The sequence below is a fragment of the Camelus bactrianus genome, chromosome 26 (assembly GCF_048773025.1).
Source record: "Camelus bactrianus isolate YW-2024 breed Bactrian camel chromosome 26, ASM4877302v1, whole genome shotgun sequence".
Taxonomy (NCBI): Eukaryota; Metazoa; Chordata; class Mammalia; order Artiodactyla; family Camelidae; genus Camelus; species Camelus bactrianus.
The window spans coordinates 25,028,223-25,056,078 of record NC_133564.1 but is presented as its reverse complement, the minus strand read 5'-3'; the positions used below and the strand labels follow the sequence as shown (position 1 = coordinate 25,056,078).

The 27,856-nt window shown below is 38.7% G+C and overlaps 1 protein-coding gene across 1 annotated transcript; it reads left to right on the top strand.

Moving 5' to 3' along the window:
• Window positions 1-27,856, top strand: PPP2CB (protein phosphatase 2 catalytic subunit beta). The gene is made up of 7 exons (XM_074353528.1): window positions 1-178; window positions 15,445-15,654; window positions 16,964-17,137; window positions 18,857-18,946; window positions 19,059-19,220; window positions 20,806-20,924; window positions 27,164-27,856. The coding sequence occupies exons 1-7, from the start codon at window positions 77-79 to the stop codon at window positions 27,234-27,236; spliced, it is 930 nt and encodes a 309-aa protein (XP_074209629.1). The 5' UTR covers window positions 1-76; the 3' UTR covers window positions 27,237-27,856.

Here is a 27,856-nt window from a genome sequence, read left to right as displayed (position 1 = left end):
GCGAGGGGAGCGGCGCCCGGGCCGGGGACGGGCGGGGGTGGGGAGGGGGGCCGGAGGCGGAGGGACTCGGGCCGCCATGGACGACAAGGCGTTCACCAAGGAGCTGGACCAGTGGGTCGAGCAGCTGAACGAGTGTAAACAGCTTAACGAGAACCAAGTGCGGACGCTGTGCGAAAAGGTAGGAGAGAAAAGGGGAGAGAAGCGGGAGGGGAGCGCCGGGCTGGCTGGGGGCGGGGACCCCTCCTTCCCCCCCCCCTTCCCAGCCCCTCCCCTCTCCTCCCTTCCCGGGCTGCCCGCCTTGTGCCCAGCGCGCCGGTTGAGGGACTCGCGGGGCTGCGTCTCTTGCTCCCGCAGCCTCCCCGGGGCGGGGCCGGGCCCTTGCACGACCCCTTCCGGACCCAGCCCCGACCCCGACCGGTCGCTCCCCGTCCAAGCCTCGGGGGTCTGGGGTCGGTGGGCGGAGGAAGCGCGGCACTAGGAACCCACGCCCTAAGTGTGGTTGGGGTCGCCGACGCTCTTTGGAGGATTGCTGACACCCGAGCATTTCCCGTGCAGACTAGCAATCCCGGCGCTTTAGCTGGCCGACAGATTAATCTAATGCGGCCTCGTAATTGAAACTGCACCGAAAATGAACCAGGATGTTGTTAACATCTACGCACTTGTTAATCAACGTAGGCTTTTTCTCAGGTGACTCGGCCCTTCAAAAATCATTCAGTTGGAATGTGTCAGGCGTTTGTTTGTAGAGAGGTGGGTGTGATGGCAGACTGATTTTTAAAATAGAAGTTGACTTTGGTTGAAACAGATGGTGACTGGTCTTCACGTTGAGAAGCTCTTTGGAAGCAAAAATGTTGATTTTCAGAAACAAGACGGCAAGTCTTAAGTTTGGCAACAGTGATTTCCTGAAATGATAAATGGGATATGCGTGTTTCGTGCGGGGTAGCACTTTTCAGAAAGTTATTTCCACTTCTATTATATGTAAAGCCCCCCCCATCCCAAACGTAATAAAATATGTAGGTGGTTAACTGTTTACAGTCGCTCTTGATTGTATGATCTTAGACGGCTTTCTGAATTCTGTATCCATTGTTTTCTTAGCCACTGGCATTATTTCGACTTTTCATCTTTTTTTTCTCATTTATCTCTTGCAGTCTGGACTAAATAATTTCTATACATTTTTATGTAAAAAGGTCCTATATGAAGGAGTAACGAAGTTATTTATTCTTTAATGCTCTTGGGTTGGCTTGTATTTTTAAACCATAATCCATAAGACTTTCTTGATCCTTGTGTTTGAAAGTTAGGATGCCTCAGAAGAACACTGGAGAAGAAAAAGGTTTTGTCTGTATTGTTTATACTCTTAAAATTAAGCATCTTAGGAACGGAGAAGTAATAGCTAATATTAAGTTAAAATAGGAAATTCAACTAAGTGTAATGTTGTTTAGGGCTTTATATATTAAATAACTATTTATTAGCACAGGAGAGTTTATTTCTGTAAGTAGAACTGCCGAGCAAATGGTATCTGTCTTTCTGAAACTGTTTACTGATCACAAGTTCGACATTCAGTTTTCTTGGGTGATAACCTGTAATTTCATGTCTTAAAATATATCATTTTTATTTAAATTGCTCACTCTCTCAGGCTCTAGTGTCAAGTGAAATATCCAGTTCTGAAATTAGCTGAGTCAGGTAACCCCACTATGAACAGAAGATACAGACTTGAATTATGGACAGAGTTGGTAGTTGAATCAGTTTTTCCCTTTGACTCTAATAATTTTTAAATGTCTTCCTAGAGAAGAATATTGTACCCCTGCTCAGTCACACTTGAGTCTTAATCACTTGAGGAAGCTTTCGTATGTTGAGAGATTTTGTTGGTTTCAGCTCCTAGATAAATTGGACTGCCAATCCCTACGACCTGTGAAGTGTATTTAATCTTGTATCTTAACCCACTTTTCTCTTTGAACATTTGTGCGTTTATCTTTGTCCTCCACCCCTCTGATGGGGTCGCCCGTGGGCTGGAGAAGTGAGACAGTGCTCCTGTCTACCTTCTGAGAAGTGCTTAGTGTGGCAGCCCCCTTCCAGCTGTGGTGTGTGGACTCTGTCTTGTGACCTTAGTCTGGAGTCCCATTTTATATTCCTACCTCTACCCTCCCTTGTCCTGCCAGGTGCGGTGTTATTTATAATGGTAGCCAGCTGGAGTTCCAGCCCAGGCTCCACAGCTTGATGACTGCCAGTCTCTTTGCACCTCTGATTCCTTATCTGTGAAACAGGCATGATAGTTTTTGCTGATCTCCTCGGGTGGTTGTGTTAAGATTTAAGATGCTACTGGTGTTAAGTCCCAACAAGAAGTTAGCACTCTGAGTATTAAATGAAGAAAAGCTAAAAATAAAAATAGCTATTTTATCTCATTTTAAATGTCATCCCGTTTTCTTTTAAAATAAATACATGTGCTGATAGGACTTCTCTGTGGAGAATGTACTTTTAAAAGAGGTTTTCTGTTTGCTATAGTGACCACAGAACTCTGAAAAGTACAGTTTCATTATTTCTTGTGGTCACCGTTATTTGAAACACAGAGTACTGGGATCAGTAGTAATTTTGTGAAGTCACTTTACTCCTCATGTGGTCTACTTAATACTCGTTCTACTTGATACTCACTCTACCCTTCCATATCAAGAATGGCAGGCATGTAGAAAGAATATAAGAGAAAAATAAAAAGTCAAACCTAATTGTAAATATCATCTTTCTGTTTAATTCTTTGTGACTAGATTTTAGTTTCTTATTTTTAATAATATATGGGTTTTTGGAATTTACTGGAAAAATTATTCTATAGAAAGTTACATCATATGGTAGTGGTTTCTCCCTCAAAATTAAATTCCTGTTCTAATGCAAATTGCCTAAAATCCAGAGGAGTCAGCTGAAATTAAGTGGTACTGGAGAAAGCTCTATTTTGAGGTAGTGGCCAAAACTGTCCTAATGTCAACTGAAGAATAAGTACAAAAAATATGGGTATGTATGGTGTTTCTGGCCTTCCAGGTTAATTTCTGTCTAGATAAAAGTGGTTTGCATAGAATATTGAGGCATGTCTTCTAAGAAGGCTGGCTCTTACCGGGAACTTAAGTTAGCAATTGAGTTTTGAAGCTGATTGTACGTTCCGCAGCCGCGGTAGCAGCGAGCCTGGAGGGCCAGTTGGGCACGGTTCAGGACTGTGATTAGCACTATATTTAACTCTTGGTAGAGTCTCAGGAAGAGAAATTTTTTAGGCACTTTGACCTGATAAACTTTTTTTTGTACTGAAGAACTTTGGTGTTGATAATTCGAATTAGGAAGGGAAATTTAGCCTGTTTGTGTGCTAGCAGGTCTATTCTGATGTTTGTAATTTTTAGGTTTGTGTAGATAAATGTGTAAATTTTATATTAGACTAATGGATATATTTTTGAATCCTGGCCTCAGCCTTGAAATAAGCAGAAATATCTTTAGGATATTACTTATTTCATTAATGTAAAAAAGCCTGCTTAAATTCCTGAGTGCCTAAAACCGTCTTAAGAGAAGATTAGATCCTGGTAGAAAGGAATGATTTTTGTGAGTCGAGAAAAATCTCTCAGTTACTTTTCTTTAATATCTGGTAGTTAAAAAATGGTGGTCTTAATAGCCAAAAAGCCTATTACTTTCATTTTAAGTTCCCTTGAGCAAGAATTGGTGTCAACTCAGGTGGCCGGTTGATACAGCATAAAGTGCAGTGATAAAGATAGAAAGTAGCTCCTTTCCTTCTTACTGTAGCAAAGAATGACATGATTACAGTGGAACATGAGCTCAAAACCCAGTTTTACTGACTGAACAAATTGTCATTTTCCACTGTTACCTAAGCCAACCTTTCATAGCAGACAGGTAAATAAACTACACAAACTGGACTAGCACAAACTACTGCTAATGACTAGAAAGCAGAGTTTTAAAAATCGTTTCATTGATTGTACATATGATGTGTAAAATCATGTCCGTAGATAGATAAAGTGAAGATGCTTAGATTATAAACTGTTTTTACTGGAGTAGTTTCATTTGCAACATATGCCTTTTATCCTGCTTTGAAGATCTTGCAGAAATTTTTCCTTCAATCTTTCTCAGGATAAATGCTATGAAGGACTTGGAGGATGAAGTCCTCTTTGGTAAAAGGAAACCAAAATGCCAGAAATTGAAGATAAAATTAATGCCAAATTGGTCACTGTATTTTACACTATATAAGCTTTATCTATTTTCTGAACTTAGTTTTTCTGCGAAGAATGGCATTAAAATCACCAGCGTCATCTAGTGTGTTTGAGAAATTTGAGTCTACTTGTATAAGAATTCTGAATTGTTTTGAACTGATTTCCTTGTAATTTTCCTTCATGTAAATGTAGTGAAATGTGAACCTAATCTTTAAAACATCTTGCAAAAAGAAGTCTTTTTCTTTCGTAATCTCCCTTTATTAATGACCAAAAAGGTGTCTGATAACTTCCTGCACATTGCTCTTTAGGTCTAAATGTCTTTAATAATCAGGTTACCCCGGGGAACGAGGTCTGTGCATTCTGGATACTTCCTAGGGGATGGGGGAGCTCAAGCTTACACTTGCTTTGCTGTCTCTTGGAATCTGGGACAGTTTATTGTCCCCTGCAAGCTGTCCTTTGAAATACTTTTGTGATCAAAAGAATTAAATGACAGTCTTCAGAGGTGACCTGAGGTTACTGACTTGTACTCCAGTAGCACTTTGTATAATAAAAATATGCACAATTCCATTAAAAATCTATTAAATAGTATTTTTATAAAGAAAGTCATTTTTTGAGAATGGAATGGGGGAAATTGTGTCCCCGCCTGTTCAGTCTTAGATGAAACTTTATTTGAACTAACTTTTTAGCAAAGAATTGGATTTTTTTTAATGTGCAAGGTACAGTGTATAGGCTGTAGTTTAATTTTGCTCTTCCCATTTTATAGAGAGTGAAATCATTATAAAGTTTCTCTCCCTTTGCTCTCCTTGTGATATTTGTGCCCTGGCTGATGGGTACTCAGAGTGGATTCCGGGCAGTCTTCCCTTGCTCCTCCAGTAGCAGAGGAGGACTTGTTCTGTGGGAAGTGAGGGCGAGAAGAGAGCAGTGGCTGAGTGAATGGTTTCCATCAGAAACTCAGCACAGACTAGCTATGTCCAGTGCAGGGGCTGGAGATTAAGCTGTGAACAGAAGCGGAGACGGATGGTTAACAGCTTTCATACAATGTCAGTCAGTGATTCTTGCTAGGAAGCAAAAACAGATGGGGAGAGTGATGGGCTTGGGTTCCAGAGGCTCTTTTAATAGAGTGCTCAGAGGAAACCTTTCAAATTCTTCATAATGTGACTTACTTTTGTGATCAAAAAGGATATGGCAGGAGTTAGAGGACACAGTTCCCAAGACAGCCCTCACTTTTGGCAACAATTGCAAGCTCAGTGGGTTCCTAAAACCGCTTTATTTCAATAACTCATAGGAAGTCTCTCAGAACTCACTGAAAGCTATTAAACTCACAGTTACAGTTTATTACAGGGAAAGAATACAGATTAAGATCAGCCAAGCCAAGGGACACATGTGGTGGAGTTCAGGAGGGGCTGATGTGTTTAATCTAAGAACCAAGAAGTTCCTCCACGAGGCAGAGCTGATGCTGGGTCACCCAGAGCCCCCAGGCAAAGACTCCTCAAGCAGGACACTTGGGACCTAGCTATCACCTCCCTGTGGCCGTGGGCAAAGATCAGACCTCTTTTTGAGTAAGGTTAATTCTTCACTAACAGGTTTTTACTCTGTAACATACTTTAGGTGACAAGAACTTTAATGGACAATATATAAATGTGTAAAAATAATACCAAAATACCTGAAGAGAACGTATGTAGATGTATCAGAACCAAGAAATTGGCAGGATATGAGGTTTTCCCTGTGAATTGAGTTGGCTTTTTTGTTTTAATTTCATAACATTTTTCTTGATTCTGTAAACTCTGAAAATGGAGAAAGGTGGCCATCTTTAAATGTTTAAACATTCTTTCCCTTTTAAAAAAAAGACTCTACAAGATTTAGCATTTTTGTGTAGTCAAAACTGTCCAGCTTTTCCTTAAACTTTAAGTGTACATAAGAATCACTTGGAAAAAAGCAAAGTTCAGGCTCCTTGACTCCATCCCAGCGACAGAGTGATTGTCTTGGGCAGGTCCAAAAATCATTTTAAAAGAGCTTCACAGGTATTTTGAGGTAGAAATTTCCAGATTACATTTTGGAAAAGGCTGCTTTGTAGTGTATGCTAAGACTCTTGGTGTTTATTTCTCTTCTTTACATCTACCATCCCTGCAGCCACAGCAGTGAATATTCCCACACTGAGCCAGCCTCTTCTCTGCACTTTTCATCTGAATTTCATTTTCAGCATTATCGCTCTTCATTTCATTGCTATAATTTTACCATTTACTGGCCAAATCCCTCTTTTGAGTGTCTATTTTTGTAAAACATCACATGAATTTATTATTGGAAGAACTATCGCTGGCAGTCTGGGTGTGAACCTAGTAACAGGTGTGCTCTGACCAATCACTAACAGACTTTGAAAGAAGTGATGTGATTGGTCTTCGATCATGAGACACACCTTTTATTATGTAATGATCTGTATACTGGCAGCCAAATTTTACTTTATGTAATGACTCACAGTAAGTATACTGTAGTTACTCACATTTGAACCACATTGGGGGCCTGGTGTTTCGCAGTGGTAAGTGAAATTCATGCATATAGGAACTGTGCAGATGAAAACTGCCTGTGTTAAAGAGAGATGACTGGGTAGAACTCAGATCCACTAGAAAATTTTGTTCTAACTCCACTGAGCAGCAACATTATTTCATATTTACTTTTGGGTTTGTTTTCCCTCATACAATTTTTAAAATTGAGATATAATTCACATACTATAAAAGTAATCCTGTAGAGTGTACAATTCAGTGACTTTAGTACATTCATAAGGTTTTGCAACCATCACCACCATACAATTCCAGAACATTTTCACCACCCCAGAAAAGAAATACAGTGCCCATTAGCAGTCACTCCCCATTTTCCCTTCCCCACACCCTCTGGTAAGCATTGGTTTACTTTCTGTCTCCATGGATTACCCTGTTCTGGACACTTTATATAAATGGGATCACATGTAATCTTTCGTGTCTGACTTCTCTCACTCAGCATGATCTTTTGAAGACTCTTCCATGTTGTCGCTTGTGTCAGTACTTCATTCCTTCTTGTGACAGAATAAAATTCCAGTATATGAATATAGCACTGTGGTTTTTGTAATTAAGTTATTGCCATCTGGAATTTGTTTTGAGGTTTTAAAAGTAATTTTTTCAGATTGAAAAAGTAATACATGTTTTTTAAAAATTTGAGCATCTCAGAAATGTAGGGGAAAGCATATGCTCCGCTGTCACACCCCCCGTCCCCACCCACTGTCCCCCCACCTCAGAGGTTCTCCGTGTGCAAAACACTGTTTTGCAGGGTAGGGAGGATGTTTGTGGTGTATTATTTTTATTAAAATGGGGTCACAGTTACAATATCCTAAAACTTTGTTTTAACCAAACAAGGTATCTTGGCCTGTGTCCATATATACACCACCTCATTCATTCTTAAATTCAGCAGAGTATATAATTTATGCTTATTTGTGTTTCCAGTGTCAGGACATTGCTTGGCATACAGACATTTAACTGTTGTCTAGTTGAAAGGAAAGGTTTGTTTCCTTGTATTTGAAAAAGAAAAAAAGGATCAATTCTCATTTATGGAAGAACCTTGTAACTATAGGCGGACAGGCCACCCCACTTACTTAACCTAGCCTGTAGGATTTAGAACTTCATTTTAATCTCATCTGTTTCAGAGGTCAGTCTGTTCTATGGCTTTCTCTAGATGAATTTTCCTAGGAGTAAGAGGTAATCTCTAATGTTTTATAGCAGATTATTTACGTGTAAGTAGAGGGGAAAGAAAAGAATTTGTATAATGGCTCTGCCAAACCAAATACGGTAACTTTTTGGTATTATGACTCTGGCAGTAGGCACCAGCACAAAAATAGAAATTGAATGTCACCTGTTGAGAGGCAGGGGAGACTTGACATTTACGTAGTCTGTATTCTTAAAACATGGGTGGGAGAAAGTTAAGTATTTATGTGAATGTCACTCCCATAGTTTCATTTTCTCAATTCTCCTCCTAAGGTAGATTTGATTTTATAGCAGCAGGAAAGAATATGTTTTAAATGGGTAGGAAAGGAAACAAGTTTGAATAGCTAGGTACACAGCCAACGTGTGCAGTAAAAGCAGCTTTCTGCCTGGATGCATCTGTGCCAAGTGGCATTTAGCATCACCACAATCCTTCACTTTACAGGTTTAAACTTGCTCTTACACTTCTAGAGATAATTAAACTTTGGGTGCTTAGTCACATTAAAAACACTCACGAGAATTACACATAGAAGTACACGGTGTACAGAAAAGACTTCGCATAGCGGCACTTAGCCCAGTGCAGCAAGGCCTTGTTTCAGGGTTGCCTTTGGTGACTGGAAGGTTGGGTTTGAGGAGGCTTCCCACCATTCTCTGTTAAGGATGGCTCACTTTGCCTAAACTGTTTATGCAAACAATATGATTTATGCTGAGCACGTGCTCTCCTTCTGATGTTTGGAATTTGGGTACATGCTAGGCAGAGGGTCCCTATGTGACTGGCTCGCAGTTACAAATCCTGGGCCCTGAGTCTCTAAGGAGCCTCCCCGTAACTAACAGATGTCACATGTGTTGTTACAACTCCTTGCTGCAGGCATTAGGTGCATCCTGTGTGACTCCACTGGGAGAGGACTCCTGAAGCTTGCACTTGATTTACTCAGGACTGTGCCCTGTGTGCCTTTTCCTTCTAATTTTGCTTTGTGTCCTTTTGCTGTAATAAATCATAGCCATGAGTAGGACTATACGCTGAGTTCTGTAGATGTTCTGTGAGTCACCACCAGACCTGGGGATAGTCCTGAGGACTCATGACACACAAAGGCTTTTACACTGAGAATTCCAAATACCAGGTGAGCTGTATGCTTACATCTGCCGAGCCAGCACGTTCTTTCCTTGAAGGCAAGCCAGAGTGCTCTCACAGTGAGATCACTTTATAATACAGGGTTCAAGTTATAAATCAAGTATTTTAAAACATCAGGGGTCTGTAGAGTAAAGATGAAAATATTGGAGGAGGGCACGGGTCTGGCCTGACAAAGTACTTTCTTCACTACTATGTAGATAAAAGCTCAGGAAGTATTATTGTAAAGCAGACACACTCACACTGTATATCACATATCTTAACCCATCCTCATAGTTTTATAAAACCTGTGCTGGGTTAAGATAACCATATGTCCTTAAAAGAACAGTTGAATTGGATAATATTTACATTTTGGTGCTTTTTACTTCTATATTTATGATAGTAATGATAGTAGTTGTATGTGAATAGATCTCCTTTCTAGAGTTAGAACCATCAGCTGAGTGTCGGGGGTTTTTTTTTGTTTTTTTGTTTTTTTTTCATAATAAATAGAAGACATCAGGTCCAGTTGAACTCTAATGATTCGTGGTCATCAGTTTGGTTTTTTTTTCCTGAAGAAAACTGGGAAGCTATCTCATGGAATAAACTTGGTAAAAATGTTGTTCCATTTGTGATCTTGGGCATTTCAGAGCTGCTTGTCAGACCTGTAGGAGATGCTTGATAACCCCTCAAATTCCCTTCAGTTCTGATTGGAATTACACCTCGTAGCAGTTCTCCCGATTCTAGCCCCTTCCCAGTGACTGCCTGGGGCAGCAGGGAGGAGGTGTCTCTGCCCGCCAGTGAGCCTCCTGGGAAAGCTCTGTGAATGGGAGACCAGACTGGTGTGCCCTGCGGCCTTGTGCCCCTTCTGCCCCTTGTGCAGTGCCCATGGATGCACCCCCATTTTGTGACCACGAGGCGGCAGTTCTGTTCACTGAGGATGGCAAGAAGGGAAAGGGAGAGCCCACTGCCCTGGTGGCCCTGGAGGCGCTGCACCAATGCAGGGTGCCTGCGTGCGGGCTTCTCTTTAAGTGAGAAGAATAAGCCCACAGTCTAAGCCTTCTCTTCCTCCCTGAAAAAAAGATATTGCAGTACTATAATGATAAGAAGATAATGTGTTTCACCACACAGCTAAGAATCAACCATTAAAGAAACTGAATTTGGAAAAGAATAGCTATTTCCAGATTATACATGTGGAATATAAGACTCCATTTCTTAGAGGGGTGCGGACTCATAGATGCCTGGTCTAAATGAAGACACTGAAGGTATACAGGTGTTAGGTTTACACGATTAGATTTGAATTGGGAGAACTCATTTTTCTGGAGGACTTCTGTACATATAATCTCATTGTAACTAGATACAGGCCAAGAGAAGACACATGCAGACTACATTCTTCATAACTTAGGAAATCTGCTAGGCTGATTTAAGCAGAAATGTCATTTGTTAGAAGAATATTTAGTAGCCTAGAATCAAAAGGAAAGCTGGAGAACTAGGCTTGGAAATTTTACAGAAATTAGAAATTGGAGCCACAGTCAAAATCATACCTTAGAAACATGTTAGATCACTGGAGAGAACACCTGTGGGGGGGCAGGACTTGCCATTGTCCCTACTGCGTAGAGACACTTCACAGTAAGTCTGGCCTAGGTGCATCCAATTGGCATAGATAATCTGGAGAGAGGCTGACTTTCTCTGTGATTCGGACAGTGTGCATACAGGCTTTGGTTGTGACTGGTTTACACAATCTACCATCAGCATTTTGGACTGGTGTAATAGGACGAAAGAGTCCTACTGAAAACAGGCTGAAGTGAATAAGAATCCATCTCTTTGTAGTGACGTGAACCAGCTTGCCCTGTCATGTTACATGAAGGTCACCAGAACAGACGCATCAGGATAGTCTCATGACCCCTTTATACTCTTAAAACTTAAGGACTCTAAGAGCTTGTGTTTATGTGAAGTGTATTATCAATATTTACTAGCAATTAAAACTGAAATTTTAAAAATATTTATTACTTCTTCAAAAACAGCAATAGCAAATCCATTACATTTGAACATGCCCTTGGGTCACACTTTGAGAACTGTTTCTTTAATTCGTTTATCAGTATAGTAAGTGAATAAAAGCAGTTTCTCAACAAAACTTCATGGCCTCACTATGACAAGTTTGAGAAGTAATAAAGCCATTGATGTAGAAAATTTCCTTACCTAGACTTAAAAATTAACTTTCTGGTGTTAAAATACAGAAAATATAACTAAATTACATTTTAAGTCACCTGGCGTAAAAATAGTTAAAAGCCTTCCATTTAACAGTTTAAACAAAGAATAATTCAGAGCTTTATATTCTCAGTCTTACAGTTTCTTGGGCTTCTCAAAAATGTGGACTCTTAGTTAGGATTGACCAAATCAGTTATCTTTGAGGCATAGTATAATTTATTCTACAAATATCTTTATACTACAGATGTCGAAATTATTCTGTTATCTCGTGTACTGTAAGTGTTTTCCCAGGCTTTTTATCTTTGTGTACACAGGAGTTTCTATTTTGTTGGGTTGAGCCCGTCAAAGCCAGCACTTTTGAGGAGGAGAGCTTACCTGTTCTTTTCATCTCTGGTGGCTGACCTGTAGCAGACGCTTGACCAATGTGTGTTACGTGAATACATGAACCTTATTTTTCAGGAATATTTTGATATGTCAGGCGATTGCTATGTATGGCGCACATCAGAGCGAACAGTTTTATCAACCTGCTGCCTCTTGTCCTGTATGGGTACTACATATTAAATCTTTCCTGTTTTTGGTAATGTTTCCTTTAGTGGATTTTTAAAATAGAATTAGCTTGTTAAGTTCTTCATGTTACATGACTTGAGGATTCTATTTTAAATATTTCTGCAAAATATTGGTTATTTGTTCTCATTTGACTTGAAAAACACATTACTTGAAGCTTGCTGAGCAGATGACATAATGATGCTATTCATTTTTAAGCTTGTTGCCATGACTTTTTCCAGTTGTTAGTTCCATTGCAGGAGGTTGTGTTGCTCTTGAAAGACCTCTGCTAATTGTTTTCTCCATCTTCAGCTATTATACTAGGATCCTTTTCACTTTGGGATTTACTTTCTGTAAATTGGTTCTTCTATTAAGGACTTTGTATTTGCTCCCAGTGCATTAATGCTTTGGCTTGATTTGACTGACTCTGCTGTAAATGCTTTGGCCCTGTGATCTGAACCAGCTGTTTGAAGAACCTAACACGATTATATCTAAAAATTGTTTAGAGCAGCTCCTTGGTGTGGAAATCCTAGACAGTTTTCCTTACTGGACAGATGGTCTTACAATTTTGTGGCTTGCCTTTTTTACTTACATATCACATACCCAGTATGTCGGATACACTTCTGTAACATTCTTAATGTCTACTTAGTATTCCATTCTATAGATGTATCGTATTTCTTTTCTTAACTATCTAGTACACATTTATAGTTTCCAAAAAGCAAACATTCCTTTACTTATAAACATACATATGTATCTGATTTTATTCATAGTGTGGATGTCTAGCAGTGGAGTTGCTTGGTCCAGTAGTGTAACCGTGTATCAGTTAGCCTTAGGTTTGGTTTGCATAACAGAAGATTCAAAATAATAAAGGCTTGACCAGGTCACAGTTTGTATTTCTGCTGTGTACGGGAAAACCCAGAGATACACAGCCCAGGGGCAATATGGCAGCTCTACAGAGTTACCAGGAAACCAGACATCTTGCTGTATTAGTTTTTTGTGTGGCTGCTATAGCAAGTTACTACAAACTGGATGGCTTAAAACAACAGAAATTATTCTCTCACAGCTCTAGGGGCCAGAAGTCCCAAATCCAGGTGTCAGCAGGGCCACACACCCTTGGAGGCTCTAAGAATCCATGCCTTGCCTCTGCCAGCTTCTGCTGGCTGCTGGCGTTCCTTGGCTGCTTCACTTCAGTCTGCCTCTGTCTTCACTTGGCTTCTCTGTCTGTGTGTCTGTCTCATAACTCCCTGTGCCTCTCTTACAGGGATATATGCAGTTACATTTAGGGCCTGTTGGGATCATCTAGGATAAGCTCCTCGCATCAGGATCCTTAATCACATCTTTCTCACGTGAGGTAATAAATACAGGTTCTGGTGATCGGGAAGGGAGTCTGTCTTGCTGACAAGAACCTAGTCTCACAGCCATTCATAGCTGCATGCGAAGCTGGTGCCGTGTACTCCCACAGTGCATGGTGATGCCTCATTCCCAGTGTGAGAGTACCTGGAGGAGGACCTTTGGTAGGTAATAGGTCATGAGGGTAAAACCCTCACGGATGGGAGCAGTGCCCTTTATCAGAGGAGATGCTAGAGAGATGGCCTTTCTCTCTTGATACCATATGAGGAGACAGCAGGAAGTTGTCCCTCTGCAGACCAGGAGGAGGGCCCTCACCAGGAATCCAAGCAGCCAGTACCCTGACCTTGGACTTCCCAACCTTCAGAACTTGAGGAATAAATTTCTGTTGTTTAAGCCACCTAGTCTGGTATCTGTTACAGCAGCCTGAACTTGACTAAGACAACTGGGAAATGTAGTCTTTTAGCTGGGAGCATGGCTCTCTTGAGTACATTTATTTAAATTATTGAGAAGGAAGAGAATAGTGGATATTGAGGTTAGGCAGTCTTGACCTCAGATGAGTTTACATTTTGTTGGCTACTATCAAGTGCTTTCCAGTGATGTGCATTCCTGCCTGTAGGGCATTAGAATAGCCTTGCTGACAGTGGATAGTTTTCATTTTTGCCAGTCTCATCGATGGAAGAGAAGCAGATTTTTCTAGTCATTGCCCCTCTTTATTCACCATATACTCCAGGTTTGTGGTGGCCAACACCAAGGAAAATGGAAATCCCAAGAAGTCACACCTCAGAGAAGTCCATGGAAGGAAAGACAAGTGGGCAGTATAGTTCCCTGGCTCCCTCCTTTTTCCCTCTTCCCCCTGGTGAAGGTTCATTCCGTGGGGAGGAGACCCACCCACCCCATTTCCAGGTTGTGCCACACGGCTCAGAAAGCCAGGTACCACATCTCACCACATGGCATTATTAGGATTTTGTACATAACATGTAAATAGGCCCAGAATAAGGCCTGAGAGACTCTCTTGGTGGGTTGGTGTAGAGGTACATATACTTTTATCAGAGGCCTTTTAAATTTTTTTTTCTGATTGTGGGCTCTTTTTCTCATTTGACAAAGTTGTTAGATAGATGAAGTGTAATGAACTTGAATTTAGTTAGCATATTTAATTTACCATTGTTTATATTAAATTCTATACTTCGGGGCCTCTGAATAGTAACTTGACTCATTAAATGTAAAGTAGTTGGAATAAAGAAGTTGAAAGTCTTGCTATGAATTGGTGTAAGAAGGTGTTTGTTTATAGAAGAATTTGAATAATTGTGACTTTTATTAATATTTTTAACTTGTACATAAGATGATTATTTTTAATAAGACAGCTTTATTGAGATGGAATTCCTATACCATACCACTCATTTTGAGCATATAGTTCACTGACTTTTAGTACATTCACAGACATGTGCATCCATCACCACAATATTAGAATATTTTCATTACCCCTGAAAATAAACCCTGGGTTGCATCTTCTTTCTGTCTCTAGATTTGCCTGTTGTGGACACTTCACATAAATGGAGTCATACAATATATGGCCATTTGTGACTGTCTTCTTTCACTTAATATGTTTTTTTAAAAATATTTTTTATTGAAGTATAGTCAATTTACAATGTTAGTTTCAAGCATACAGCAAAGTGATTGAGTTATACATACACATACACACTTTCTTCAGATTCTTTTCCATTATACCTCATTACAAGAAATTGAATATAGTTCCCTGTGCTATACAGTAGGTCTTTGTTTATTTTATATTTAATGTTTTAAAAGTTATAGCCATGTATCAATACTTTTTATTGCTGAATAATATTCCATTGGGTGAATAATACCGTATTTTATTTATCCATTCATTAGTTAATGGACATGTAGGTAGTTTCCACTTTTTGGGTTTTGTAAGTAATGCTGCCATGAACATGTATAAACGTTAAGCTTTCCTTTCTCCTAAGTACATATCTAGGGATGGAATTGCTGGATCATATGGGAATTCTATGTTTAAATTTTGAGGAGCTGCCACGCTGTTTTCCACAGCAGTTGTACCATTTTACATCCCCACCAACAGTGTGTGAAAGTTCTAGTTTCTCCACATCTTCAAAAATACTTGTAATTTTTTTTTTTTTTTTTAAGCCATCCTAGTAGGTATAAAGTGGTATCTGGTTTTGGGTTTAGTTTTAACTTTATAATGTACATTTCAGGTAATTTTTTTTCCTCCTGATTTTCTTTTAATAGACAAGAAATGATACCTTCAGATTTGTGATAGAATCTTTTTAAATTGTTGATTTCATTTTTTAAACAGGCTAAGGAAATTTTAACAAAAGAGTCAAATGTGCAAGAGGTTCGTTGTCCAGTTACCGTCTGTGGAGACGTGCACGGTCAATTCCATGATCTTATGGAACTCTTTAGAATCGGCGGGAAATCACCAGATACAAACTATCTGTTCATGGGTGACTATGTAGACCGAGGTTATTATTCCGTGGAGACTGTGACTCTTCTTGTGGCATTAAAGGTATGATTAATGAAATGCCGTTTTCTTTTTTTTCCCCAAGCTTTAAACCAGCAAAAGGCAAGAGTGGCAGCATTTCATATCATCTGTTGTAGTTTATGATCCATTCACTTTATAGCCCCTTAAAATAAGACTTGATCTTACATCACCTTGAAAAGTCCATTATTCCTGTGTCTTTTCTATTTTTACTATCATACCATCCATACCTTCATCACTTCACACTTTAATTAGTGCAGTGATGTGGTAACTAGTATTTCTGTCTCCAAGATCTAACCTCTACAAATCTACCTTGCATATGCTGCCAGGTTAAATCTGTCATTTAACACTTTGATCTTGTTACTTCGCTGTTCCCAGACTCTGTCTGATTTCTTACCCCTTCTGCCAAGACTCCGCTTGAGTCCTGCTGCTTCCATGAAGCTTTCAACCATTTTAGTTTTATTCCTTCTACTCTAAATTACCATGAAACTAAATTAATCTCCCATCCCTTATTTATGTCACATAATGGTTTGTTCCCTTGTATTATTTCTCATAGCTCCTTGGTGAAATTAATCCCTAACCAGCAGAATTCATGTATTATGTTCGTGTGGGCCTGGCACCTAGCTCTGAACACTGAGCTTAATGTTGGACATACTTTGGAGGCTTAGTAATGTGTGGATGTGTAATGGATGTGTGAAGTATGCATTTGCAGCTTTTTGGTTGATAGAATTTGATGCTTTTTCATACTTACCACTTTCCTAACTAAAGAATATGCCATAAGTATGTCTGTATGTTTTGTTATGAGAAGGAGACTATAAATACATTTGAAATCTAGCCTAGATTTGACAGGGCCTATTTTTGTGTTTTGTTGGCAAATACATTTTTCCTGTGGGAAATAAAGGTTAAAAGGGAGGGAGAGGTTAGTCTGTAGAAAGTTTGTCTCAGGTCCAGGTCTCTGATCTTCTGTGTCCATTCAGCTTTAAAATAATCGTAGTGTTCTGGAAAGACTGAGAAGACTAGGATGAAAAAGATATTAGAAACAAAGATAATGGAGATACAGTTTTCTTATAGTAATATAGGTATCAGTTAGTAAGGATTCCAGTAACGGTAGTGTGAATAAATAGTAATGAAGAAGGATGACCATAAAAAAATATTTCAAAGGTTCATCAAGAGGACCTGCTGATGAATCAAAAAAACTTTTATTCTGAAAAAGAATGAACATTTAATGTACCAGCAGAACAAAGAACCATTTAAGGAAGTGGAACCATTTAATGTGCTTAATATAACACTAGTGAAAAATAAGGTCGTATATACCGTGCTTTTTGCTTTTTTCCAGGTGCGTTACCCAGAACGCATTACAATATTGAGAGGAAACCACGAAAGCCGACAGATTACCCAAGTATATGGCTTTTATGATGAATGTCTACGAAAGTATGGAAATGCCAATGTCTGGAAATATTTTACAGATCTATTTGATTATCTTCCACTCACAGCTTTAGTTGATGGACAGGTGTGTATGTGGGGGTGGATAAGAGTAGGAAAAGATTTACTATAGTAATTTAGGGTCTAGATTTACATGACATTCTTTCTGCATCCTCTTGGCCTTTGCTGCCTCTTTCCCTTATTCTTAAGTTTCAGAAGAGGGAATTGGGTAGGTTTGCTGTGCGTTGAGACCAGCAAATTTCCTTGTTGTTCTTCCTTTCCTCCTTCCCTACCTTCCTGCCTCCTGTTCCTTATTTTCTTCTTTCCACCTATTGATCCATCTATTTATATATCATATGTTAAGTGACAGTCTTGGTTCTAAGTAAGAGGACAAAATTTAGACTAGAAATTAAATAGAAATGGATAAATGAAAAATCTGCCTCCTTGGGAACTATCACAGTCTTCTGACACTCATAAAATAAAAATCATTGCTAAATGACCAAGTGGAAGTATGGTGTAAACCAAAACTATCACATGTGAATTAGGGATAAAATGCAAGGAAATGCATATATTTATAAATGACATTTATTTTATAGAAAAATAGAAAAGAAATAATGTGCAATAAACATTTAACTCAAAGAATGAAGCAGTAAAATAAAGGATTAAAGATAAAAGCAGAAATGGATACTAGCAAATATAGAGCTGATCATATGGCCAAAAGCAGTTTTTGGAAAGTCTAATAAAAAAGAAATACATAATAGTCAAACTGATCTAGAAAAAGAGAGAAAGGTCACGTAAAGCATGTGGCATGAGAAGCAAGGCATCACTGTTTTAAGTATGGAGGCACTTAGGAATCGCAGTAACAGGTGCAGCCTTATTCCAGTAAGCGTGAAAGACAGGTGAAACTTACTATAGCAGAATATTAATTATTAAATTGTTTTGAAGAAATTACACCAATGTAAACAGACCGCCAAACTCAGAAGAAATTGAAGAGTAACTAGGTCTAGGTAGTTTTATAGGCAGATTCTAACAGACCTTTAAAGAACATAACATTTTTGTGTTTTGGAGCTTAGGAGAAGATGGAGAGCTTCAAAATTCACTCTGTGAGGCTAGTATAACCCCAATACCAAACCAGACATGACAGGCACAAAATAATGAAATCAGACCAAAACTACCTGAAAAGTGTCCTATATCTTACTGTTTCAAACTTAATTAAGGAATAAAATAAAATAACATTAATTGGATAAAGAAACTTACACTGACTATACTTATCAGCAAAACGTCAGAAACCTCATCAAAATCAGGAGGAAAATGCCCTCTAAAACTTGTATTTTTTATTCAATTTTGGTTTTGGATGTTCTAGTCAAGGTAAAAAACATAGGGAAGAAAATAACAATCATGTTGTTTGCAAAAATATTTTTATGTACTCAGAAAACTCTTAGAAAACTGAAAAACTACTAGAACCAGTAACAGGAATCAGTAGGGTCTTTGCTCTAAGAGAAATGTTAAATTTTTATATGTCAGCAGTAACCAACAGAAATGGTATTCCAGAGAAAGGGGAAGTATACTATATAAAACATCTGGGATTATAAAGGAAAAAAACAGAATAAAGATACTTAAATGTTCACAGAAAATAAATGTATTTTCTGTCTTTTCTGTTGTATTTTATAAATTTTCCATAGTGACTATTAAACATTTTGAAAAGAAAAGCTACTAGAATTGACATTTGTAACCATTATTTAGTCTCTGTTAACTTTTTTAGCTTTAATAAAACAAATCTGTTTCCTTTTTTTTAATTCATAAACAGATATTCTGCCTCCACGGTGGCCTGTCTCCATCCATAGATACACTGGATCATATAAGAGCCCTGGACCGTTTACAAGAAGTTCCACATGAGGTAAACTTAGTTTTAGTGAAAAAGAAAGGAATATAACCACATTGTGGAACAGCGAGATCAGCTGACTATGCCTGCTAATAGTTTATAACTCGTCCTTCATTTTCGTGGCCAGGGCCCAATGTGTGACCTGTTGTGGTCAGACCCAGATGATCGTGGCGGGTGGGGTATTTCACCACGCGGTGCTGGCTACACCTTTGGACAGGATATTTCTGAAACATTTAACCATGCCAACGGTCTCACGCTGGTCTCTCGCGCTCACCAACTTGTAATGGAGGTATGTCCTTTTCCTGTAGGATAATCTCTGTTTCAGTTAAGTGTATCTGTAATAAGGCTTCATAACTCAGAATGTCAGAAACATTCTTCTCCCTTGACTAAATGAAAGGAGAAAAAACTTGGCTGGTTTTAGCAAGTAGGGAAAGTACTAGTTGGCTAGAACAAATTTATAACTCAGTTTTGAAATTAATTTGGACTTAGAGAAAGGTTGCACACACACACAAAAAACTTGTATCCTACACGCATTTCTCAAACATAAATATTTGCTTTATTATTCTGTCTCTCCATTCCTGTTCCCCTCCCCACCCCAACACAGCACAAGTACAGTGCTCCAAATTTCCATGTACATTTTGTAAAAATAAAAACGTTTTCTACTATATAATCACAGAATAGTTCTCACAGTCAGGAAGTCTTCATTGACGTAGTACTATTATCTAATCTAAACACTTTATTTAAATTTTTATCACCTCACTAATGTCCTTTATAGCAAAATTTGTGTGTGTGCTTGTATAATCTAACTCATGATCATGTGTATTCAGTCCCCTGTGATGTGGAAATAATTCCTCAAATTTTCTTCGTTTTGCATAAACTTGACACTTTTGAACACTATAAGCAGTTGTATTTTGTAGCAGTACCTTTCATCTGTGGTCTGGCTGATGTTCCTTCCGGTTCCAGATGTACATGTTTTGGCAGGCGCATCACAGTGTGATATTGCATCCTTCTCAGTGCCTCAGATCAGGTCCTGAGATCTGTCCCTCTACTGGTGGTGTTAACTTGGATCACTTAGTTGAGGTGGTGCTTGGCAGATTTCTCTACTAGGGAGTTACTATTTTTTAAACACTAAAGGAATATAAATAGAATATAATCCTTCTAAAACAGTAGGGGGTGACTTCAAGATGTTAGAGAAAACTTCACTAAACCAGTAGAGGCAGGAGTGTAACAGCATGGTAAATAAAGAACACAAATTCATACAGTAAAGATAAATCTGATTGTATCAGTAGTCATAAGAAATGTGAATGAAAAATTTTACTTTCCTGAAGTAGACTATCAAATTAGATAAATAATTAAAATTCACCTGTTATTTGGGATTTATCTAAAACATGATGATACCACAGGGGCATGGAAAGTGGTAGATCAGTATATTAATTAGATAATTATCCAAAATACAGCTAATAATATGAATCAGAAACGGCTCTAAGACAGAAGTGTATCGAGATGATGAAAACAGGCCCAGTTCTCTAGGAAGAAATCAAGCTAAATTTATATTTACCTGGTAAAAGAGTCAAAATAGAGAAAGCAAAAATTGACACAATTTATGAGGAAAATTTGAGAATGCATCCTAGCCAAGATGTCAAACATAGAGTAAGCAGAAATATACAATTACTGAGTTCCCTGTAACAGAACCCTGCGTCCAGAGTTGCGTATATGGTGCAGATGCACAGTGTTAAAGATGGACACCTGTAAGAATACAGCAGACTGCATTTCCACAGAGAATACTTGTAATTTTTGAGTTTAGTTTTCTAAACTTACCTGTGTCAACATAATTTTATGTTGAAATACTGATTTTGTTTTTTTAAATGCTGCAGGGATACAACTGGTGTCATGATCGGAACGTGGTCACCATTTTCAGTGCACCCAATTACTGTTATCGTTGTGGGAACCAGGCTGCTATCATGGAATTGGATGACACTTTGAAATATTCCTTGTAAGTAACTTTAAATTTCAATTGTATGTAATCACTTTTAGGAGGAAAATTTTAATGTAGATTATTAAAATTAGAGGTAAGGATTTCTGCTTCTGGAGGAGAGGAAGGAGGAACACGTCAAACCGTCTACTCAACAGAAACAACCATTGGACTGGAGAATGTTTCTTTAAACAGTTATTTCAAGTGTTTGGAATTTGTCCTAAATGCATACAGCAAATATAGGAACACTTACTGTAGAATATCTGCTAACTCTCAGTATAACACCAGAGTCTGTGGAATTTGAGCCCCAGTGTGTTCCCTCCCTGTTTCCAGACCCCTTGTACAGAAACTAGTCTGCAGTCACTCTGCCCTGGGTGGGTGTGGTCAAGGGGATGGGACTTCTCCCCTTCCCTAGTTCCCAGTCTAGGGCTGTGGTTTCTCCCCAGGGAGGCAGGTACCAGCATATCTCAACTACCCCGGTCCTGGGTTACAGAAGCTCTGTTCCTGGTGGGTGCGATTAGTAGGCCTGAGACTCCTTTCTCCTTCCCCTGCCCCCGGGTTGGAGGGTCTGTACCAGGCATGCATGGCAGGCAGAGGATGCTGCGGCCCTGGTTCTTGCCCCAGCACCTGCTGTAGAATAGAGGACGTCACTAAGAAGTAGGCCACCATACCTGCCTGCACCTCCGAACAGGGACATAGAAGTTCTGTTCAGAAGGAGACACAGAACAAAAAGCTCCTCAGCTGCCTGCAGAGACTGTCCTTACTTAGAACAGAGCATCGAGAATTACCAGCCTAGTAAGTGTTTTGTTGAAAATAATAGGTGTTATGGTGGAGGCTAATGAAGAAGGCTCTCATGGCTCCCTTGATACTAGTAGCAACACGCAAAAGAGGCAGGGCAAGGAGAAGTTTCACAGGTAAAACCCGGGGAGGAGAGTGCCAAGAAGAGGTTTCCTGTGGGCATCACAGTCAGCAAAAAGGCAGGCAAGGCTGTGCGCGTATGCTACGCTGTACCCACACAGGAGCAATCAGAATAGCATGTGGGGCATTCTTGAAAACATTTCCAAGCCACACATAGATTGTACTGGACTGGATAGTTTACCCATGTCCACTCAGAACCTCATAATGTGAGATTATTTGGAAATAGGGTCTTTGCAGATGTTATTAGTTAAAATGAGGTCTTAACTCAGAGGGAGAGTGCTATGTGAGGACAGAGACAAACTGGAGTGATGCATCTACAAGCCAAGGATTGCAGGAGCTACCAGAAGCCAGGGAAAGGCAAAAAGGATTCTTCTCTAGAGCATTTAGAGGGAGCATCGCCCTGTAGCACCTGATTTTAGACTTCTAGCCTCCAGACATGTGAAAGAATAAGTTCGGCTGATTTGTGCTAGTTTTAAGTCAGTTTGTTATGGCAGCCCTAGGAAACTCATACATAGGTTAATCAACAAAGGGTGGAACCTTCACTGGTACCAGGGGCTTAAACACAATTTCTAACCAAACACCAGCTGAAAAACAAGTTTCTCTGATCTGGAGCAACTCCTCAAAGTTGTATTAACACATACATCTCTGACAGTCTAGACTATGTGCATGCCCAAGGTTGCCACATCTCAGAACTAACTGGAGATGGGAGACTAGTCCCTGGCTAAATTGTGAGCCAAAACTTAAATTCCTTAAACTTTGAATAACAACCTCCAAGACATGTACACTTCCAATGGTCATTCTAGATTAGGGTTGGCCCTAAGATCTAACTGACCAAGGAGGGTTTTCAGCATGACCTTTGATCAATAAGTGGCTTGGTCCAATCCAGAGGCAGCCTCTGAGTAACCAGGCTAAAAGATTAAAATCTCAGCAGGGCCCCAGAGGCTGCACAGTATGAGGGAAATAGACCTCACAGTTTAGCCAAGTCACTAAACAAATAGTGACCAACAGACAAACAGCATCAGTCCACAGGGAGATCAGTATCCGTGGTTCCTACAGTGTGTTACATATAATACCCAGTTTTTCAGTAACAAATGAGAAGACACATAAAGGAACAGGAAAGTGTGACCCATACACAAGAAAAGAGCCGGCAATAGAAACTGCTTCTCAAGGGGCCTGGATGTTAAACTTAGCAGACAAAGATTTCAAAATAATCATTACGAATATGTTCGAAGAACCAAAGGAAACCATGTGTAAAAAGAGCTGAAGTGAGGTGTGCTGAAATCATTAGAGGATATCAAAAAAAGAGATAGAAACTATTAAGAGAACCAATTGGAAATTCTAGAGTTGAAAGGTACAACTGAACTGAAACGTTCATTAGGAGGGGCTTAGAACAAGATTTGAGGTAGTAGAAGAAATCAGCGAATTTGAAGATAATGAAAAGACTAAGACTAAGCAAAGAAAAGTGAACAGTGCCTCAAAGAAGTGCGGGACCCCTGTAAGTACAGTGGTATAAGTGCAACAGGAGCTCCAGAAGCAAAGGGGCAGAAAGAATATTTGAAGAAATGAAGACTGAAAACTCTTCTTATTTGATGATAAACATTAATCTGCACCTTCAGGAAACTCAGCAAACTCTAACTTGGATAACTTGAAAGAAATTCATACCCAGACACATCATGGTCCAAATACTGGGGAGTCTAAAAGGAAAATTCTTGAAGGCAAAAGAGAAAAATGACTTACAGTAGGGAACCTCAGTAGGAAAATCAGCTGACATCTCAGAAAGGCACTAAAACATACTCAAAGTGCTGAAAATAAAAACTCAACCAAGTTCCATCCAGGACAACTTCAGAATGAATGGAAAGAAAGACAGACAGACCCAGGTAAACAAAAATGGAGAGAACTCAGTGCTGGCCAACCTGACATTCAGGAAGTACTAGAGGGAGTGCTTCAGGCTGAAAGTAAATGACACCAGAAAGTAAATCAGCTGCACACACCAGATAGTAATTGTAAAAGGTGGAAGAGTTGCACCTGCTTAACAGATTTAAAAGTCAGTTGCATTCAAGTACCACATCCTGGAGGAAAAAAGCTTTGGGTCTCATTTCTTTTAGGTGTGAGAATAAAAGAATAAAATTTTTTTTAAAAAGTCTCATGACTCAATGTGGATATATTTGTAGTGTACTTGAACTTATAAGCAATGTAATATATGGAAAGATTTGACAGTAACAGCACAGAGGAGGTGGTGGGAACAAAGCTGTACTAGAGTGAGGAGGTGACACCAGATGGTAATTGGAATCCAAGTAAACTTATGAAGCAAATAAAAGTGAGAAAGTTAATGCAGCAGAATCTATAAATAGACACTCCTCTCAGCTTCTTTAAGGTCATAATAATATATAAAAATAGTAATTATAATAATGTATCTTGGGGTTTGTAACATGTATACTATGTATAACATCTATAGCCAAAAAAAGGGAAATGAAAAGGACCTATATACTATCTAGGAGTAAATATGTCTTAATTCACTAGCATTTATAAATCTGAAGCAGAATTTCATAAGTTGTGTATTATAAGTTCTAGAGCAGCCACTAATAAAACAAGAAAAATAACTTAAATTATTAAAGGAATTTAAATAGTTTTAAAAATAACATTTTACTTAAAAAAGAAAGCAGTTAAAGCAGGAACCAAGAAACAAAGAAAGGCATATTAAAAAGGAGGGGGCAGGTGTCAATCCAGTCATATCAATATGTAACACTGCACATGAGTCATCTAAGCAGTGCAGTCACAAGGCAGAGATAATCAGGTTGTTATTTTTGTTTTTGTAATCTAGCTTTGTAATGTCTACAGGGAACATAATTTTGATTCAAAATCAGAAATAGGTTAAAAGTAAAATGGTGAAAAAAAGACACGCCATGCAAACAGTAACCACAAAAGGGCTGGACTGGCTATACATAGCAGACCAAATAGATTTCAAAACAAAAATTGTTACTGGACATAAAGAAGGTCATTTCACAATGATAAAGAGTCAGACTATTAGGTAAGTATATCATAGACAGTATGCACCGAACAGTGGAGAATATATGGAACAAAAACATGCAGAACTGAAAGGAGAAAGAAACAATTCAAAATAATAGTTGGAGACTTCACTGTGCCACTTGCAGCAGAACTAAGCAGAAGATCAGCAAGGAAACAGAAGACTCGAGAGACACTATAACTGCCTGACATCCACGGAACACCCCATCCCGCACCCGGCAACAGCAGAGCACGGGATCTTCTGAAACGCACATGGAACATTCTCCAGCACTGACCACGTGCTAGGCTATAAACCAAGCCACAGTAAGGTTAACAAGATTGGAATCATACAAAGTATGTTCTCTAAACACAATGGGATGAAATTGGAAACTGGAAAATATATAAATATGTAGAAGTTAACACATTCCTAAATAACTTGTGGATCAAGGAAGAAATCACAGGAGAAATGAGAAAATACTTTGGGATGGATGAAAATGAAAATACAGTGTAACAAAACAAAACAATGTACCAAGCTTATGGGATACAGGAAAAGCAGTGTTTGAAGAGAAGTTTACAGCTGTAAATACCTGTATTAAAAATCGAGATAGAATTAGAAGTTGACACTCTGAATCGAGAAGAGGGCTGTCACCAGAACTCAACTGTGCTGGCACTTCCAGCCACCAGAACTGTGAGAAATAAATTTCTGTAAGAAAGAAAGAAAGAGAGAGAAAGAGAAAGGGAGAAAGGGAGGAGAGAGAGAGAGAGAAAGAAAGAAAGGAAGAGAGAGGAAGGAAGGAAGGAAAGAAAGAAAAGAAAAAAGAAAAGAAAAGAAAAAAAGAAAGAAAATCAACAAAGATCTCAAATCCATAACCTAACTTTACACCATAAAGGACGAAGAAAAAGAAGAGCAAACTAAACCCAGTGCAAACTTATGGAAGGAAATAAAGTTAACAGCGGAAATAAAACAAAATAGTAGAAAAACTAGACAAAACTAGCAAAATCAAAAGTTGTTTCTTTTCAATAAAATTCAAAAGCCTTAACTAGATTGGCCAAGAAAAAAAAAAAAAGAGTAAAGACTCATATTACCAAAATCCCTCCAGGGCTTACTGAAATAAAAAGAATTTTAAGGGAACACAATGAATAACTGCATGGTAACAAATTAGGTAACCTGGATAAAATGAACAAATTCCTGGAAAGACAAAACCTACCATAACTGACTCAGTTAGAAATAGAAAATCTGAATAAACCTGTATACAAATACAGAGATTGAATTAATAATTTTAAAACTTCCTCCAAAGAAAAGCCTAGGTCCAACTGGTTTCATGGTAAATTGACCATTTAAAAAGGAATTAACAGCAGTCCTCCACAAACCCCTACAAAAACCGGAAGGAAGGGGATTACTTCCTAGCCCATTCTTTGAAGACTTTATTACCCTAATACCAAAATCAAAGACATTTTAAGAAAATCATAGACCAACACTCTATGAATATAGATGCAGAAATCAGAAACAAAATATTAACAAACCAAATCCAGCAACATATAAAAAAGATTATACACTGTGACCAAGTGGGATCTATCCTAGGAATGTGAAGTTGGTTCAAAATATATAAAAATCAGTTATTGTAATAAACTATATGAATAAAGGACAAAAACCACATGATCATCTCAGTAAAGCCAGAAAAAGTATTTTTCATAATGAAAGTACAGTTGACCTTTGAAACAACACAGACTGAACTGTGCAGGGCCACTTATATTTGGGTTTTTTTTTTTTAGTACTGTAAACACTACAGTATTACAGGATCCTTGGAACCACAGGTAAGTAGGGAGGATCCGTGTATGCAGAGGGCTCGCTCTAAGTCACACTGGACTTTTGACTGCACAGGGTCAGGGCCTCAAACCCCGACGTTGTTCAAGGGTCAGCTGTACTCAACTAGTCAAAGAAGGGAATTTTCTCATCCTGATAAAGGTCATCTACAAAAACCCCACAGCTAATCACATATCATTCTTAACAGTGAAAGATTGAATGCTTTTCCCCTAAAATCTAGAACAAACACATTTGCTCTCATTATTTCCATTCAACTGATGATAATACTGCAAACCTTTTATGCCAGACTCTGAACCAGACATCTTGTCTGCTTAAACCTTCACCATAGCTCTGTGAGAGAGTTTTATGGATGAGAACACCTGCATTGACTTACCCAGGGTCCTTCCAGTCTTAACTCAGAAAGAGGTGGGAACTGAGGATTGTGCTTTGTGCCTCAGTGTCTTGTTCTCTATTGATTTGTTTGGCTGCAAAGTCAAAACTTTTAACTGTTTGCTTTCATTTTTGCCATTGATAGCCTTCAGTTTGACCCAGCACCTCGTCGTGGAGAGCCTCATGTTACCCGGCGCACCCCAGACTACTTCCTGTAAACTCCTCCTGGGAAAAGCTGCCTTTGGATGTGGAAGTATACCTGGCTTTTTACAATATATACATTTTAAAACAAAGCAGCAGTAATCTGTGTGTCACTGTAACCAATTGGGATCTGTCTTGGCATTAAACCGTATCATGGACCAAAATGTGCCATACTAATCTAATGATGAGCATTTAGCACAATTTGAGACTGAAATGTAGTACAACACTATGTTCTAGATCGGTCGGTCTTAACAGTTTGCCTGCTGTATTTGTAGTAACCATTTTCCTCGGGACTGTTCAAGCAAAAAAGGTAACTAACTCATCTCCTTGTGCACTTATTGGAAATTTAGTTAGAGTGTTTAACTGGCATGGATTAATAGAGTTGGATTTTTATTTTTAAGAAAAATTCACAAGCTAACTTCCACTTAATTCATTACCCTTTATTTTATTGAAATGTATAATTAACTGAAAAAAATTCTTCTTGGGAGTACGTTGTCATAACATTTAAAGAGATTTCCCTTCATTTAAACTAAATTACTGTTTTATGTTGATCTGCATATCTCTGTATATTTGTCATGACAGTGCTTGCATTCTATTTGGTGTACTGAGCAAATAAACTTTCCATTTTAAACAAAAA

Coding starts and splice junctions, on each gene's coding strand:
- PPP2CB (XM_074353528.1), top strand. CDS start 77: ATGGACGACAAGGCGTTCACCAAGGAGCTGGACCAGTGGGTCGAGCAG. Junction 179..15,444: donor TGCGGACGCTGTGCGAAAAG/GTAGGAGAGAAA, acceptor TTTTTTAAACAG/GCTAAGGAAATTTTAACAAA. Junction 18,947..19,058: donor TACAAGAAGTTCCACATGAG/GTAAACTTAGTT, acceptor TTTCGTGGCCAG/GGCCCAATGTGTGACCTGTT.